Raw genomic sequence first — 17,727 nt, 5'->3', positions numbered from 1 at the left:
TTCACTGTCCGTATCACTATCAGCATTTTGGTCACTACCATTTAAAACCAGTCTCTAGGAAGTTCCAAACATATCCTCATCTTCCTGTCTTCTAAGCACACACTCTCTCTTTTGCTCCTGCTTCCACCATGTGAGATACCTGGCACCCCCTTGCCTTCTACCATGATTGGAAGCTTCCTTATATCTCCCCAGAAGCAGAAGCTGCTATGCTTCCTGTACAGCCTGCAGAACCGTGAGCCAATTAATCCTTTTATTCTTTATAAATTTTCCAGTCTCAGGTGTTTTTTTAGAGCAATACAAGAACAAAATAATACAAATGCATTCTACATTCATTTTTTTTTGAACTAAAGGAAGTGATAGAGAAATAGAACATCTGATTCTTGGATAAAAAGTGACAATGAGTAAGAGTTTTAATTCTTATTACAAGAGTAGGCAAAATTAGGAAATATGCTTTGCGCCTGTCATGTCAATGTTCTTTTCACCTAAGCTTTCTGTCCTCTGTTTCATTAGCGAGATCTGAGAATGCCTGTTCCTGCAAGAAGAAGGAGCAGTCCTATGTATCTGGGCTGTAATGCTGAAGAGGGCCAAGTGTCTCCCTGTGAGTCCAGATAAAGGATATATTATTCAAGAGAAAAACTTGTAACTACTCTAAACTTAAGACAGATTCATTTAGTCAGCTGGGAATTCCAGAGACTCAAGCAGATGCCTAAGAGCATGTTTAATTGCTCTAAGCCCCTGATTCCTGATTTCCTAATTTTATATGTATATAATGGTTATCAGTTCTGTAGAATAGTTTTATGGTAACTGACATTCTTTGTTAAAGCTTACTTTCTTACTTCTTTTCTTTTTTGGTGGGATTAGTTAGAAAATGATCTCAATACATGTTTCTACATACGTATGGATGTTTAGGCCAAAATAAAATTGGGTTCTGTGTTCTGGAGGTTATCAAAAAATCTACTATACTCTAGGTAGTTAAGTCTAGACTGTAAACATCAGCTTGTTAATATTTTAGCATATTAACACACTAAAATTATCATTGCTATATATGTTTCTTGAGCATCAGCATTTATATAGAAATAAATATTTATATTTCTATTTTTATCTTAGTTATTACATCTCTCCTCTCTTTCAGATTATGCTTAGAGGATTCTGCAGCAATTCTCGGTATTGGATATATTCAAAATCTCCTCAACTTATATCCTTCCCATCTATTGCCTTCCAGCTTTAACTCAGTTGTGCTCCCTTCAAACATTTTACATGATTTGCGATGGTTACATGAACTCTGGGGAAGTGATATTTGCAACATCTCATACTTTATTCACTATGGCACTTTAGGAAACGAAATTGGGAAAAAGCTTCCAAAACATTATTTTAAAAAATGAATCTTATTGTGAAACTTCGGAGAAGTTTTCGAACATTGATTGTTCTCTTAGCTACCTTTTGCTTGGTGAGCATTGTCATTTCTGCCTATTTTCTCTACTCTGGCTACAAACAGGAAATGACACTTATTGAAACCACTGCAGAAGCAGAATGCACTGACATCAAAATTCTACCATATCGGTCAATGGAGCTGAAAACAGTTAAACCTATTGACACATCCAAAACGGACCCTACTGTCCTTCTCTTCGTGGAGAGCCAATACTCTCAACTCGGTCAAGATATCATAGCTATTTTGGAGTCCAGCCGATTTCAGTACCACATGGTTATTGCCCCTGGAAAGGGAGATATACCTCCTCTTACAGATAATGGCAAAGGGAAATACACTTTAGTTATTTATGAAAATATTCTGAAGTATGTCAGCATGGACTCATGGAATCGAGAGCTTTTAGAAAAATACTGTGTGGAATACAGTGTTAGTATAATCGGTTTTCATAAAGCCAATGAGAACAGCTTACCAAGTACACAATTAAAAGGCTTTCCGTTAAACCTTTTCAATAATCTAGCTCTAAAGGACTGTTTTGTTAACCCTCAATCTCCTTTGCTGCATATTACCAAAGCCCCCAAGGTTGAGAAAGGCCCTCTTCCTGGGGAAGACTGGACTATTTTCCAATATAATCATTCAACCTACCAGCCTGTACTTTTAACTGAATTACAGACAGAAAAATCCCTGTCATCCTTGTCTAGCAAAACACTCTTTGCAACGGTGATTCAGGATCTGGGGCTTCATGATGGAATTCAGCGAGTACTTTTTGGCAACAACTTGAACTTTTGGCTGCACAAGCTCATCTTCATAGATGCCATCTCCTTCTTGTCAGGGAAGAGGCTGACATTGTCCTTGGACAGGTACATCCTTGTGGACATTGATGATATATTTGTTGGGAAAGAGGGAACAAGGATGAATGTCAAAGATGTGAAGGTAAGCTTATTTATAGACAACATTGAAATTTGTATTTCACAATGTGGTACTGATAAAATATTACTAATATGATAGATTACTAATCGCTAAAGTTTTAAGGTGCAGTAGAGTTGAAATAAGATAGCCATTTAGAAAAATATTGAATCAAGAGTTAACCATTCTTTACACACACATACACACACCAGAAGCTTCAGAATGGGACAGAGGTAAAATATTAAAATATCCCGAAGAGTTAGTGAACTTAATCTCTTTGTCTTTTTTTTTTTTTTTTTTTTTTTTTTTTTTTTTTTTTTAACAGAGTCTTGCTCTGTCGCCCAGGCTGGAGTGCAGTGGCATGATCTTGGCTCACTGAAACCTCCACCTCCTGGGTTTAAGCAATTCTCTGCCTCAGCCTCCTGAGTAGCTGGGATTACAGGTGCCTGCCACCACGTCTGGCTAATTTTTGTATTTTAAGTAGAGATGGGGTTTCACCATCTTGGCCAGGCTGGTCTTAAACTCCTGACCTCGTGATCCACCCGCCTTGACCTTCCAAAGTGCTGGGATTACAGGCGTGAGCCACTGCACCCAGCCTCCTTGCCTCTTCTTAAGTCTTTCCCATCCCAGCTAGAACCACTTAGAACAGCCTCCCTTATTATAGTACATGCTGCAGTTTGTAACAGTGAAACCAAGATAGTCATATAACTCTATTTCTGGATTATTACCCTGCCAAATCCTGCCAAACTTGGGTTTGAAAATTGTGGTGTAAATAGAAAATGGAGAAACAGCACAAGACCTTTCTGTAATCTCAAACAAGCATAATATTTGCTCATATGAAATGTTCAGATATCTGAAAATATAGATATTAGCAAAAACAAATCATTTTATAGGGAATGTGGTATTGGATTAGCCTCAGGTAGCTTTCATTATTATACCTATTATTTATTTATTGCATTATTTGGGAAAACACAGCAGTGTTACTGGTAGCACTTCTAGGTTTTGATCAATTGACTGAATAACAGATTCAGCCTGTGACTGGTACTAAATAAAAATAAAGCCAATATGTTACACTAGATTAGGTGCACAATTCTGAAGATAATCATCTTTTAAACAATCTTGATGCAGTACTCTCACCTGATCTTTTACTTGTGACTATCTCATCCTATGTATAACTAAATTTATTTTGTGTGTAAATAATTTTAGCAAACACATAAAAAATTAGAGGACACAACTAAGAATAATAAAGGAATCAAAGAGTGTTAAGATGTTATCGACGTTTTTGGATCTTCTGTTAAAGTGTTTATCTTCCAAAGATAAAATTTGGATACTTCTTCAAAATAACAGGGTCTTTTTTTCATCCTAAGACCTGATGGCCACTGTAAAGCAAAATGATTGAAAGCAGTAGAATAAGTTCACTTTTTAAAAACCTTCCAAGTATATGTGAACCAATGAACTCTGTTTTTAATAAGTTCCTATGAAGCACTGCTTGACTGTGACCCAAATATTTCATTTTGTGACTGTTAAGAAGAGATAAAGTGACCACAATTGAGTTCTATCCATATTTTTCTCATTTTTTCTTTTACTTTTTTAGTATGTATTATTTCCTTTAATTAGTATAAATGACAGTTTTCTTTTTATTTTTTAAATCATAGGCTTAACAAGAGGCCAGTTACTTCAAAAGGTTCTTTGAGGGGTTGGTTCCTATCTTCACACGCTAAAAATATAGCATTTCCTAGTTTCAGGCTAAAGAACAATATGAGTTAAAAAGTTCTTTATAAGTCTAAATGAACTTAACCAGCTCAAATTCAACTATTTCACTTTTTCTCAATAGAAAAACAAATTGTCACTCACTGCTACTCAAAATAATATTCAAAAGTCACTGATGGCTGTCTTAGGTGACATAACTCCAAATAGAATACAATAATTTAACAAAGGCTTGAGCAATGTCACACATGGAGAGACAATCAGAAAGGCTATGTGTGTGTATGTATTTATTAGTATGTGTTCATATGGACAGAATTATATCCTATATATTGAGTAATATATAATATTTATTTATGTACACATATTAATTGAACTGTGCTTTTGAAGAAAATACTCTTTACTGCCTCTTTTGTTGTTATTTCTGGTTCTCCCTCAGAATTATTTTTATTTTTAATTTTTAATTGACAAAAACAGTATATAGTTTTCATGTACAACATAATGTTTTGAAATATGTGCAAATAATGAAATGTTTAGATACAGCAAAATGACATAGGAATTAATTATCCCAGATACTTATCATTTTTTGGTGAAAACACTTAAAATCTACTCTTTTAGTAATTTTCAAGAATATGATACATTGTTACTATTAGAATCTACTATAGGTTTCTTCAACTTGTTCTTCCAATCAAAATGAAATTTTGTGTACTTTAACCAAATCTCTGCAACCTCCTCACTCTCAGCCTCTGGGAACTACCATTTTACTCTCTGCTTCTTTGAGTTTAAATTTTTTAGACTCCATAAAAAGTGAGATTATGTATTTATCTTGCTGTGCCTTGCTTATTTCACTTAACATAATGTCCTCTAGTTCATCCATGTTGTCACAAATTACAGAATTTTCTTCTTTGTAATGTCTGAATGATATTTCATTATGTATATGTACCCCATTTTCTTTATCCGTTTATCCACTGATAAGACGCTTAGGCTGATTCTATATCTTGGCTATTGTAAATAATGCTTAAATGAACAAGGAAGTGCAGATATTGCTTTAGTAAGTTGAATTCATTTCCTTTGATATATACCCAGTAGTAGGATTGCTAGATCATATGGTAGTTCCATTTTTAATTTTTTGAAGAATCTCCATATTGTTTTCCATAGTGGCTATACTGTTTACATTTCCACCCATGTATATGAGGGTTCCCCCTTCTCCACATCCCTGCCAACACTTATTATCTTTTGTCCTTTTGATAACAGCCATTCAAATAGGTATGATGTGATATCTCATTATGGTTTTGACACGCATTTCCCTGATAATTAGCGATGTTATTTTTATAAACCTATTGGTCATTTATGTTTTCTTTTGAGAAATGTTTATTCAGGCCTTTTGCTCATTTTTAAGATGAGTTATTTGTTTTCTTACTATGAGTTACTTGAGTTTGATATATACTTTAGTATTACCTCTTACCAGATGTATAGTTTGCCAACTTTTCTCCCATTTCATATGTTGTCTCTTCACTCTGTTGCTTCCATTGCTGTATAAAAGTTTTTTGTTTGATGTAATTCCATTTGGTTTTTTTACTTTTGTTGCTTGTGTTTTTGGGTCATATCTAAAAATGTTGCCCAGACCAACATCATAGAAGTTCCCTCTATGTTTTCTTTTAGTCGTTTTATGGGCTTAGATCCTACAATTAAGTCTTTCATCTATTTTAAGTTGATTTTTTTATATAGTGTGAGATGAGGCTCTAATTTCATGCTTCTGCCTATAGATATCTAGTTTTCCTAACACTATTTATTGAAGAGACTGCCCTTTCCCCATTGTCCGTTCTTAGAAACTTTGCTGAAAATCTATTGACTGTAAATGCAAGAATTTATTTCTCTGTTCACTATTTTATTCCATTGGTCTGTGTGTCTGTTTTTATGCTAGTATCATGCTGTTGTGATTACTATAGCTTTGTAGTATATCTTGCTTTGTTTTGTTTTCCTCAAGATTGCTTTGGTTATTTGGGATCTTTTGTAGTTTCATATACATTTTAATATCTTCTAAAAATTTTTTTCTATTTTTGTGAAAAATGTCCTTAGAATTTTGATAGGAATTGTATTGAATCTGTAGATCATTTTGGATATCATAGACATTCAACAATATTAATTTTTCTACTTCATCAGTGGGGATAAGCTTTCCATTTATTGGTGCCTTCTTTAAGTCCTTCAAGCTTATTTTGTATGCTTTTCTCTTGCTGCTTTCAAGATCCTGTGTCTTTGATTGTTGACTCTTTGACTATAACATGTCTTAGTGTAGTCTTGTTTGGCCTTCATCTGCCTGAATATTTGTATTTTTCCTTAGATTTGAGCAGTTTTATTCCATTATTTTATTAAATAAGCTTTCTGGCTTTTTATCTCTGTGTTTTTCTTAAACTTCTATAATTTGAATATTTCCCTCAGACCTATTAATGAATAAATATGAGAAATTTGAATGGAATTGAGAATTGAGAACTATTTATCTACTATGTTACTTATATGTCCATAGAAAAAATATTCTAGTCACAGTTTTTGCTTTTTGACTTTATTTTTTGGACAAATACAATTTTGTGGGAAATAATTTCAATTGTGTGCCAAAAAGTTTTGACAGTCTCATATTCTTCATTCTCATTTTTTTTTCTGGTAGTACAACATTAACACACTAGTGCACAAAGAGAATTTCATCCTCCTTCAAACTCTACCCCAATTCTAGAACAATGGTGTTGCATAGCTACCGACAATTTTCTATATTACTCTGAAATAGTATAAAAGAGGTGTTCAATAGGTATTTTAATAGGTATTTCATATATATTTCAATTCGTATGAAATACCTATTTGAATTTGAAATTCAAATGTCATCCCTATTTCAAGGTATGAAAGAGGTATTCTGTTCCTCAATAAAACAAATTAAGGAAAGCAAGAGTGTTAGGGATAAAAAATCTTGGTTATGTTTGTAACTGGACTTTTCCTTGGCCACTTCCACAATTAGACTGGAATAGCAAGAGCATTAACAACAAATTCAGTCATAGCCTTATCCTCAGTACCACCTCCCTCTATCAATGTGTGTGTGTGTGTGTGTGAAGGCATACTTTCATTTGAACCAAATTTTCTATTTTGAGATAGAGATTCTGAATCATACTGTTAAAGAGTAAATACTTTTAAGGCAAAGAATATTAATGTATTGAAAAGAATACGAGTTTATTTTTATTTTTTATTTTTTTATTTTATTTTCATTATTATTATTTTTTGAAATGGAGTCTTGCTCTATTTATTGCCCAGGCTGGAGTGTAGTGGCACAGTCTCAGCTCATTACAACCTCCACCTCCTGGGTTCAAGCAATTCTCCTGCCTCAGCCTCCTGAGTAGCTGGGACTACAGGTGCACACCACCACGCCTGGCTAATTTTTGTATTTTTAGTAGAGACAAGGTTTCACCATGTTGGCCAGGCTGGCATCAAACTTCTGACTTCAAGTGATTCACCCACCTCGGTCTCCCAAGGTGCTGGGATTACAGGCATGAGCCACCGTGCCCGGCCAGAATATGAGTTTTTTGACTGAAGTTAAATGCTCATTATTTCTAATACTTAGATATAATTGGCCTAAGCTATCTACAATATATCTTTTTTTTGGAGAATTATTCATGCCTTATCTCATTTTATCATTCTCTTCTCCAACTAATGCTACTGAGATAAAAATCAATGTCCTTTTATAAGGCAATCAAAATTAAATTCAGTTTCAATAACTTTCATTTGTTTATTAATAAAATTTAACTGTATACCTAAAAACTCAAGATATTTAAGAAAGATTATTCATGTATATAAGCTCCTAGAAACTAATTATGTTTTTAAAGATGGTGAAATATTATCTATCAATTAGGTCAGAGATATGGTCATGTTTTGACCTGTTAATATTCCTGTGGCCCTTAATGCCATCACCCTCCTCACACCCTCCACTCTCCAGTATCTGTCATTCCCTTCTATGTGTCCATGTGTTCTCATCTTTTAGATCCCACTTATAAGTGAGAACATTTGTTTTTTGCTTTTCTGTTTCCATATTAGTTTGCTAAGGATAATGGCCTCCAGCTACATCCATGTTCCTGCAAAGGATATGATCTCATTCTTGTTATAATATTCCATGGTGTATATGTACTATATTTTCTATATCCATCCTACCATTAATAGACGTTTAGATCAATTGCATATCTTTGCTATTTTGAAGAGTGCTGCAATGATTGTATGCATGTATGTGTCTTTGTAATAAAATGATGTATATTCCTTTGGGTATATATACAGTTATGGGATTGCTGGGTCGAATGGTAGTTCTGTTTTTAGGTCTTTGAGGGATTGCCACACTGTCTTCCCCAGTGGTTGGACTAACTTACATTCCAACCAATGGTATATAAGCATTCCTTTTTCTCCACAACCTCTCCTGCAACTGTTATTTTTTAACTTTTATTTTTATTTATTTACTTATTTAGAGAAAGAGTCTCATTCTGTCACCCAGGTGGGGGTGCAGTGGCAAGATCTCAACTCACTGCAACCTCCACCTCCCAGGTTCAAGCAATTCTCTTGCCACAGCTTCCTGAGTAGCTGGGAATACAGATGTGTGCCACCACACCCAGCTTTAGTACAGATGGGGTTTCGCCATGTTGGCTGGGCTGGTCTTGAACTCCTGACTTCAAGTGATCTGCCCTCCTCAGCCTCCCAAAGTACTGGGATTAGAGGCATGAAGCCATCCTGACTAGTGTGAGATGATATCTCATTGTGGTTTTGATTTGCATTTCTCTAATGATCAGTGATGTTGAGTTTTTTCCGTATGCTTGTTGGCCACATGTATGTATACTTTTGAAAAGTGTCTGTTCATGTCATCTGCCCATTTCTTAATGGGTTGTTTGTTTTTTTCTTGTAAATTTGCTTAAGTTCCTTATAGATACTGGATATTAGACCTTTGTCAGATAAATAGTTTGCTAAAGTTTCTTCCCATTCTGTAGGTTGTCTGTTTACTCTGATAAAACCAAATTTCTTATTTCAATGTTATTTGTGAGCCAGCTCAAGTTTACATTTCAATATCTATCCTTCCCACTTCTCAGTATGCACTGTTTTTTGTTAGACTTGCCCACTATATAGTTTTCAACTATGACTATCTCATGTCTACCACGACCAATTTTTCTTAGCTTCTATGCCTTTACTAAAATACTTTTCCTGAATCTACCCACATTTTAAGTTCTACTTTTTATAAGAATATGACACATCCCCTAATGACTCCAGCAGATGGTTATTTCTTTTTAACTTGAGTCCCTGCATAATCACTGACCTTAATTCTCAGTTAGCATCTTTATGTATATAAGTCAACTCCAAAATTAAGAGGTGACAGTTTTTCTCATACATCTAGTTATGCCTCAAGGAATGTATTATGCAATCTTACAAATGATTAGAAAATATTTAATTGACAATTATTATATTGTCTTTTAACTGGTGAGGGCAGAATCAATTAGTAACATAACTGATTTACTTTCTTTTTCTTTTCTTTTTTTTTTTTTTTTGAGATGGAGCCTCACTCTGATGCCCAAGCTGGAGTGCAGTGGTGCAATCTGGGCTCACTGCAAGCTCCACCTCCGGGTTCATGCTATTCTTCTGCCTCAGCCTCCTGAGTAGCTGGGACTGCAGGCACTCAGCACCACACCCGGCTAATTTTTTTGTATTTTTTTTTTTTTTTTGGAGACAGGGTTTCACCGTGTTAGCCAGGATGGTCTCAATCTCCTGATCTCATGATCTGCCCTCCTCAGCCTCCCAAAGTGCTGGGTTTACAGGCGTGAGCCACCGCACCCAACCAGAACTGATTTACTTTCTAAAGAAAGAATATTTTGAGGATAGTTTCGAACTTCATCTTGAAGCAAGTGATTTGTGTATTTTGCATATAAGACCAAAGTAGAAAACAAAATCTGTATTATAAACTTGGAGTCCAAAGCTAGCAGGCTATTTGGTTTGATTTTCCTTCCTACATAGTGTTTTCAATGGATATGAACCTAGGCTGCTATTAAGGCTTGATCTAGATACAAGTAATTTACTGATGTCTTAACATGAACGTTTTCATGCCTTTATTTTACTATGTATTTTATGAGTTGAAAACCATAGGCTCAAAACTATAAAGTGAAAAAGTAATATATTGTACAAATTTGATGATGAAAACAAAGATGATAAGTTAACAGATATTAAAAAAACAGTTAATAGAGGGTATTGAAAACACAGGGAAATAAGTTTCAGTTAGTTCCAACAGCCATTTGAAATCTTCTCTTTGTAGGGACATGGATAAAGCTGGAAACCATCATTTTCAGCAAACTATCACAAGGACAAAAAACCAAACACCGTGTGTTCTCACTCATAGGTGGGAATTGAGCAATGAGAACACTTGGACACAGGAAGGGGAACATCACACACTGGGGCCTGTCGTGGGGTGGGGGGAGGAGGGAGGGATAGCATTAGGAGATATACCTAATATAAATGATGAGTTAATGGGTGCAGCACACCAACATGGCACATGTATACGTATGTGACAAACCTGCACGTTGTGCACATGTACCCTAGAACTTAAAGTATAATAATAAAAAAGAAAAACAAAAAAAAAGAAAATGATAAGGTTACTATATTTAAGAAGGACTCTTCCATTAGTAATGTAAATATCTGAAAAAAATTCCAGTCAAAATATGTTTAAGAATTATCACATCATTAAACAGGAGACAGGTTGCTATGAACAGAAAAGAAGAAACCTCTTATAAAATAAAATCTTAAAATTTGATTCCTAATTTGAATAAGGGTTGAATGAGAAAGAAAAAAAAAACCTCAAGATTACTAAGTTTGTGTCTTTAGAAAATAAGACATTATTTATCCTATGAACGTTAGTACAGAAGATGGGAGGCTACACTGGTAAATGAAAGTATTACTTTTCTATATTTTATGATAATAAATAAATTTGTTGTATTTGGTAAACTAGTAGAAAAATCTGTTTTTAGAATATTTCATACCTCAGAATCAATGAGGTATGAATCATTTTCAGAGTTAGAGATAAACACAAAGTCTGGTTTGTGGTAAATGGAATCCAGATTTGATGCATATCAGCTAGTATAGATTTAGTAATGCAAAGGAGTCCAGGCAGCAAGAATTGGGTGGATTGCCCAGCCAGTCAAGCAAGCAGTATGTGAAAGTTGCTGGCAGTTTCTAGGTGGGTGACCCAGCATGCAACTGGCAAGTGTTGCATAAGACCTGGGCAATGGCCCCCGCTGGCGGGAATGAGCATTTATCCAAGATATTCGACAGTGGAGAGAAGGTACCAAATCTCTGGATTCAGTTCTATGGGCAGCAGTCATCTTGAGCAAAATGGCATAGACAGCAGTGGCTTACTCCTGGAGGAAATATGGGATTGGACAATTACATCACAATGTGGAGTTTGACATAGGGCACACGACAGAGAATGTGGTAGTTAGGAGCTCAGTCACAGCAAGCCTGTGCAGGAGAGAGGAGCCATCAGCAATACTTCCCTGAAATGATGGTCTTGATATCCTGATATAGAACTCCCTAGATCTCCCTTGTCAGGGAGGGATTACGTTTAGAACATCATGAAATCCTTAGGTGCCCAGCTGTGAGAATTCAATGTACCATTTGAAAGTCCTCAGTTGATCAAGGAGAAAAACAGGCAGTATCAAAGACTTATAATAAGAATGGTTTATATTCCATGTAAACAAAGAGTATCACTGTGTCAATTAAATTGTTTTAGTAAGTAGAATTTGGCTTGTTTGAAAAGAGAAGCTCTATTTTCATGTATTTTGGCAGTCAGCAGTGACCTCAGAGAACCTCAAACTTACTTGCAAGAGGACAGTTACTGTACAGGATACAGTTAATCATAATTTTTCTTTTATTGAAAATATCATTGTAAGTAATCTAGGTTTTCATTTCTTCTGAATTATTTCAAGTAGCACCACACATTTAACTTTATCAATGGAAGGAAAAATCATCTGTTTTAAAGAGATTCCTTTATGGAAGCAAATAAGGTTATTCTCCACTTAAAAAATTGCCAAAATTGTATAAAAGTACGTTTTAAAATAAGAATTAAAAAGCTGAGAAAATACATACCAGCAATACCTTTTCCTTTGTGTATCAGTCTTTATTATAGAGTTCACACAAATATGTAAAGTATTCAGTTCCTGATTTCAGTAGTAGAGACAGGACATATTCACAGTTATCTGCATTACAAGGCAGAATGCAATATATATCATGCCGACATGATTGTACACAATGGGGACCAAGACAGGGTGACAGTAATTCTTCCTCTAGGAACCAGGAGTGTTTAATGGAGGATGCGGTATTTGAGTCTTCTGTGATCACTGGACAGAACTGTAGCAAAGCTAGCTGGGCAGTGTATTCTAGGGCAGTGGATCAGCCTAAGCTCAGACTTGGCTGAAAATATCAGGACATTTTTGAGAATGGTAAGTTGCCTGTGTTAATTGAATTATAAGGTAAATGAGAAATAGTGGGACTAAATGTGGGTGCTGTTTGTGGCCAGAATATAAATCCCCTATTCTGTTATAGAACGTTTGCCTTTATTCTGTTGAAAATAGGATACCACTGGAGTCACTCAGGATTTTTAAGCCAGAAAGTGGCATAATCAGAGTTGGATTGAAGGAAAATATATTGTTTGAACCAGGGAGTTGTTTTGAGGAGACCAACTAAATAATATTACAATAATGCAATCATACTAATGATTGCATCTTAAAATAAGGTATTCATTGAGCATATTAATATATGCTAAAATGTGCTAATCATTTACAAGCCCAAACAATATTAACTATATCCACTTTGAATGAATAAAATGAGGCTTAGCAATATTAAGATAGTTGTCTAATATATGGCTAATAAGTGACAGAACAAGGAACAAACCCAGAACTATCTGTCTTGAATGTTTAAACTCTCTTTTAAAAGACAAGGGCTTGGCTTGAGTTTGAATCTTAACTTCTGCACCTACTAGTTTACCTTAACCTAATCTCTTCAACCCTCATACCGTATATCTGTAACACCAATGTAAAGAAACCCAATTCAGAATATTTTGGTGAGCATTAAAGAGATAAGGAGTGGAAAGTAGCTAAGACAGAGTTTGGCCGGTAAGATAGACTCAGCCCATCTTGGTGGTAAACAGGATAGAAAGGGAAAATCAGGAAAGTCCTCGCAGAAGTAGAATTGACAGAATTTGAATATGTACTCAATGGAGGAGCAAAAAGAAGCTGGAAATACAATGTCCTCACTATTGTTTTCAGCCTGAATGTGTTCATCAAAATGTATAGAATCAGACAGAGGTAAAGATGCTGGAAGGATGAGGAGTTTGATTTATGGTCTCATAATTTTAATGGGTTAAGGTCTAATGATTTAACATGGGCATCCATATTTGTCTTCTCAAACAGTAAATGTAGATTTTCTGGCCCCATTGGGTTGGCAGTGTACATTTAGAAATCATCATGCTTAACACTTGCAATTTTAATGGTAATCACTAAATAGAAATATATCAAAGAAGAAGAGAAACAGATTGAATAAAGTATTTGCAATATTCGGTGATAAACCAATAACAAGTTAGTTTCACATAGAGGAAAAATGTCTCATGCACTGAGATAGTAGCCTCTTGTATGCCTTTCATTGGTTATAAGGAAGAAAGCATGAAAGCTCAGTAGGTACAATAAGTCGTCAAAGAAAGAAAATTAAAGGAATTCCTGACTCAAAAGAGAACAGTGTTTATGAAACAAGGAAATTACAATATTTATCTGGAATTTGGAATTTGGAACTCCTTTTTTTCCTTCCTATTTATGACTCCTTGACGAATAAGAATTTCAACATGAGCACCTCCTACCATCACTGTGAGATGTACCAACTGATACTGTGTCACAAATATTCCTAAACTTAGAGTATTGTATAGGGGTTAAGTGTCAAGACAACAAGGAAGTTAAATCTTTACTTTTAGTTGTTCTGCCTAGAAATTATGATCGATTGAAACAATTTTATTTAGTTTTATGTGTTTATTTTCTTGAGGACGGAGTTGCAAAGATGTCTATTTTTTGTTAGAAACAAGTGGTTTATAGGCATGCTTTCATTTATATTTGTTTCCTGTGTGGCAACCAGCTATTAATTTTTTAAAATATATTTTTCAAAACAAGGCCTCTGACCATGTGAAGATTTTCTGCTCAGAATAATTTTACTGTTTTTAATGCAAATTAAATTTTAATTTAAAAATTGGACATTGCCTAAATTTATTAATACTCAAAACAAGCTACATAGTAATGGATCTAATACTAACATAAGTGCTGACTTTGGTTACTTTACAGTATTAGATAATTACGGAGCTGAGAGAAATTTCTTGAAACACCAGGGAAGAAGACAATTAATGTCCATGAGTTCCATTTCACTAGTCAAGTTGTAGCAATTGTCTACGTGAGGAAAAGAAAGTATTAAGAAGTATTTTGGTAAAAAAAAAAAAAAAAGTATTAAGAAGTATTTGGTAAGAAGCTAGCAAAGTCTGAGCAAGGTAAAAAAGCAATCTTTTATAAGAGTCCTCAAATCTTGTGGTTAATGCTTTAAAAGCCCTGGGGGAAGTCCACTGGGATATTTTCTGGTTGGTTTTCTATGCTTTGTCATTCTCTGTGGCGAGATAAATTGTAATTAATTCGACGATTAATTGGCTAAGATTATAATGAGCCTCCTCAGCTAAAGCCACTGTGTTCCTATTATGATAACCAGCAAAAGATACCACAAAAAAGTTTCATATCTAAAGAATGACTAAAGAGAAAAAGAAATAAAACAAAAATTTGCTATTTTCATGCTCCTTATAGAAATACACATGGTGCCCTGAAATAAATTAAATTATCATGGAAAGTAGCAACTAGTTTACAAAACCCTGAGCAAGCTAGAATATATTTTCATTATAATTTAGAAAATAGTTTAAGCTGTTAATGTAGTCATAGACATTGTCTTTTATTTTTATTCAACTCATCATTATTCATGTGTACTCTGAGCCTAGCTCTAGAGCATTGCTGGGATTGATGATTTCTACCCATCACTTTTTCTCCCCCAAATAAATCAAATAGTCTTCTGATGTCTTTTCTTTATTTTTATAATTTTGAAGCATTTCCTACATTCTAAAGAGTTTGTATAACAATTTCTATAACTTAAAAGATAATAATAAGAACAGTTTGGCACAAACCATTTAGTTTAGAACAGAGAATAATACCACCACCTTTCCAATCACGTCACTTTTTTGCTACCACTGGAGAGGCAACACATATCCTGAATTTCAAGTGTATCATATTCTTAACTTTCTTGTTACTTGTATCACATAAGAAAGCATCCCTAAACAATAAATTGCTTAGTATCTAGATGTTTTAAATTTGAATTTATATAAATATGTTCCTACCATACACATTTTCTTCAAATTGCTTTTTCTCTTACTTTTACTCCTATGGTTCACCCACATTGATAGCTATAGCCCTAGTTTACTAAACTAATTTTCTTTGTAGTATTTACTATCTCCAATGTTGGTATTGTCAAACATTAAAATTTTTATATTTTCCTGATTATGTGGATGATTAGCTATTCTTGTATTTAATGACTATTTCTTTTTTATACAGTTTGCATACTCTGTATGCCTTTTCCTTGTTTTAATTTAGAATTATTTTATATTTTATATTAATTTTTTAAAGTTCTTTAGATAGTCTGTATGTTAATGCCTGATATGCTTGCAGATATCTTCTCCTAATAGTATATTTCATGTCTTTTTATACCTTTTAATGATATTTGATTCATACAACAACTTAATTTTATTGTAGTTAAATATATCAATATGATCATGCATCGCTTGTGGGCATTTTTTTGTATGTATATTTTGTCACCTCTAGAAGTTTGTATACTGGCCTTATTTATTATTTAAAGATCTTCTAAAATGATCTGAGCCTGAAAATTTAATTTTGAAATGTGTTAAAATTACTTTGTTTGTTTGCTTACGGTATATTCTTTGTTGTTTTGCTTATGGTATATTCTTTCTCTTACAATCTTTATGAGTTATTTGCAGTTTATATTTTCAAAAAATATTTCAATTGCCTTGCTTAAAAATTCAAGTTTTGAGTTGTTCATAATAGATCGTTATGATACTTTAAAACTCTCTACCCATTGACTATGTCACATTTTCTTTTTGAATGTTGTTCATTTTTGTTTTCTCTCCTGATTGTTCTATTTGACAGAAATTGGCTCACTTCATTTTCCCTTTTCTTAATCCTCACTATTTTGCCTTCCTTTTCTGTTTCAATGTTTGCTTTTTCCTTTGTGCGTTCATTCCTTCTATAATTTTTATTTTATTCTGGTATTCTTTCCATGTCTTCCTAAAATATATGATTAACTAATAAAGTGTCACATTTTCCTCTCATATAAGCATTTAATATCATTTATTTAAAGATTACAATTTCAACTAAGCGCACCATGCTTTTTTAAAGTAGTTTAGCTATTAGCCTGCAATTTTGAACACTGTCTACTTTTTTTAAAATTATACTTTAAGTTCTGGGATACATGTGCAGAATGTGCAGGTTTGTTACACAGCTATACATGTGCCATGTTGGTTTGCTGCACCCATCAACCTGTCATCTAGGTTTTAAGCCCCGCATGCATTAGGTATTTGTCCTAATGCTCTCCCTCCACTTGCCCCTCACCCCCGACAGACCCCAATGTGTGATGTTCCCTTCCCTGTGTCAATGTGTTTTCATTATTCAACTCCCACTTATGAGTGAAAACATGTGGTGTTCGATTTTCTGTTCCTGTGTTAGTTTGCTGAGAATGATGGTTTCCAGCTTCATTCATTTCCCTGCAAAGGACATGAACTCATTCTTTTTTATGGCTGCATAGTATTCCATGGTGTATATGTGCCACATTTTCTTTATCCAGCCTATCACTGATGGGCATTAGGGTTGGTTCCAAGTCTTTGCTATTGTAAATAGTGCTGCAGTGAACATATGTATGCATGTGTCTTTACAGTAGATTGATTTTTAATTCTTTGGGTATATACCCAGTAATGGGATTGCTGAGTCAAATGCTATTTCTGGTTCTAGATCCTTGAAAAATCAGCTCACTCTCTTCCACAATGGATGAACTAATTTACACTCCCACCAACAGTGTAAAAGCATTCCTATTTCGCCATTCTAACTGGCATGAGAGGATATCTCATTGTGGTTTTGATTTGCATTTCTCTAATGACCAGTGATGATGAGCTTTTTTTCATATGTTTGTTGGCTGCATAAATGTCTTCTTTTGAGAAGTATTTGTTCATATCCATCACCCACTTTTTGTTGAGGTTTTTTGTTTTTTCTTGTAAATTTGTTTAAGTCCTTTATAGATTCCAATATCTTATTTCAACGTACCCAATTATAAATTATTCTAAACTACTAATTGAAAGAAGAAAATTAGCTCATTTTCTTTCTATAATGTCATTTGTGTAATTTTAACATTATTTTAATAATTTAAATATTTATAAATGCCATGTTGGGACTACACTGAACAAAGTAACTTGTGTATCTCTCTCTGTGTGTGTATTTTTGTGTGTGTAAATGTCATTTGAAATACTGCTGCTAGAAAAAAAGGTATCATTATTACATAAACTCCCAAAT

The 17,727-nt window shown here is 34.1% G+C and overlaps 1 protein-coding gene across 1 annotated transcript in view; it reads left to right on the top strand.

Annotated features, from left to right (window-relative positions):
- The first annotated feature begins 1,132 nt into the window (after positions 1-1,132).
- LOC101137932 (N-deacetylase and N-sulfotransferase 4) overlaps positions 1,133-17,727 on the top strand; it is a 249,438-nt gene continuing 232,843 nt past the window's right edge. The window contains exon 1 of the mRNA XM_004040311.5: positions 1,133-2,356. Within this exon, the coding sequence (XP_004040359.3) occupies positions 1,379-2,356 (978 nt within the window). The 5' untranslated portion in view covers positions 1,133-1,378. The remainder of the gene's footprint in view (positions 2,357-17,727) is intronic.

This window comes from Gorilla gorilla, chromosome 3, assembly GCF_029281585.2.
Source record: "Gorilla gorilla gorilla isolate KB3781 chromosome 3, NHGRI_mGorGor1-v2.1_pri, whole genome shotgun sequence".
Taxonomy (NCBI): Eukaryota; Metazoa; Chordata; class Mammalia; order Primates; family Hominidae; genus Gorilla; species Gorilla gorilla.
This window is presented reverse-complemented; position numbering and strand designations above follow the sequence as displayed.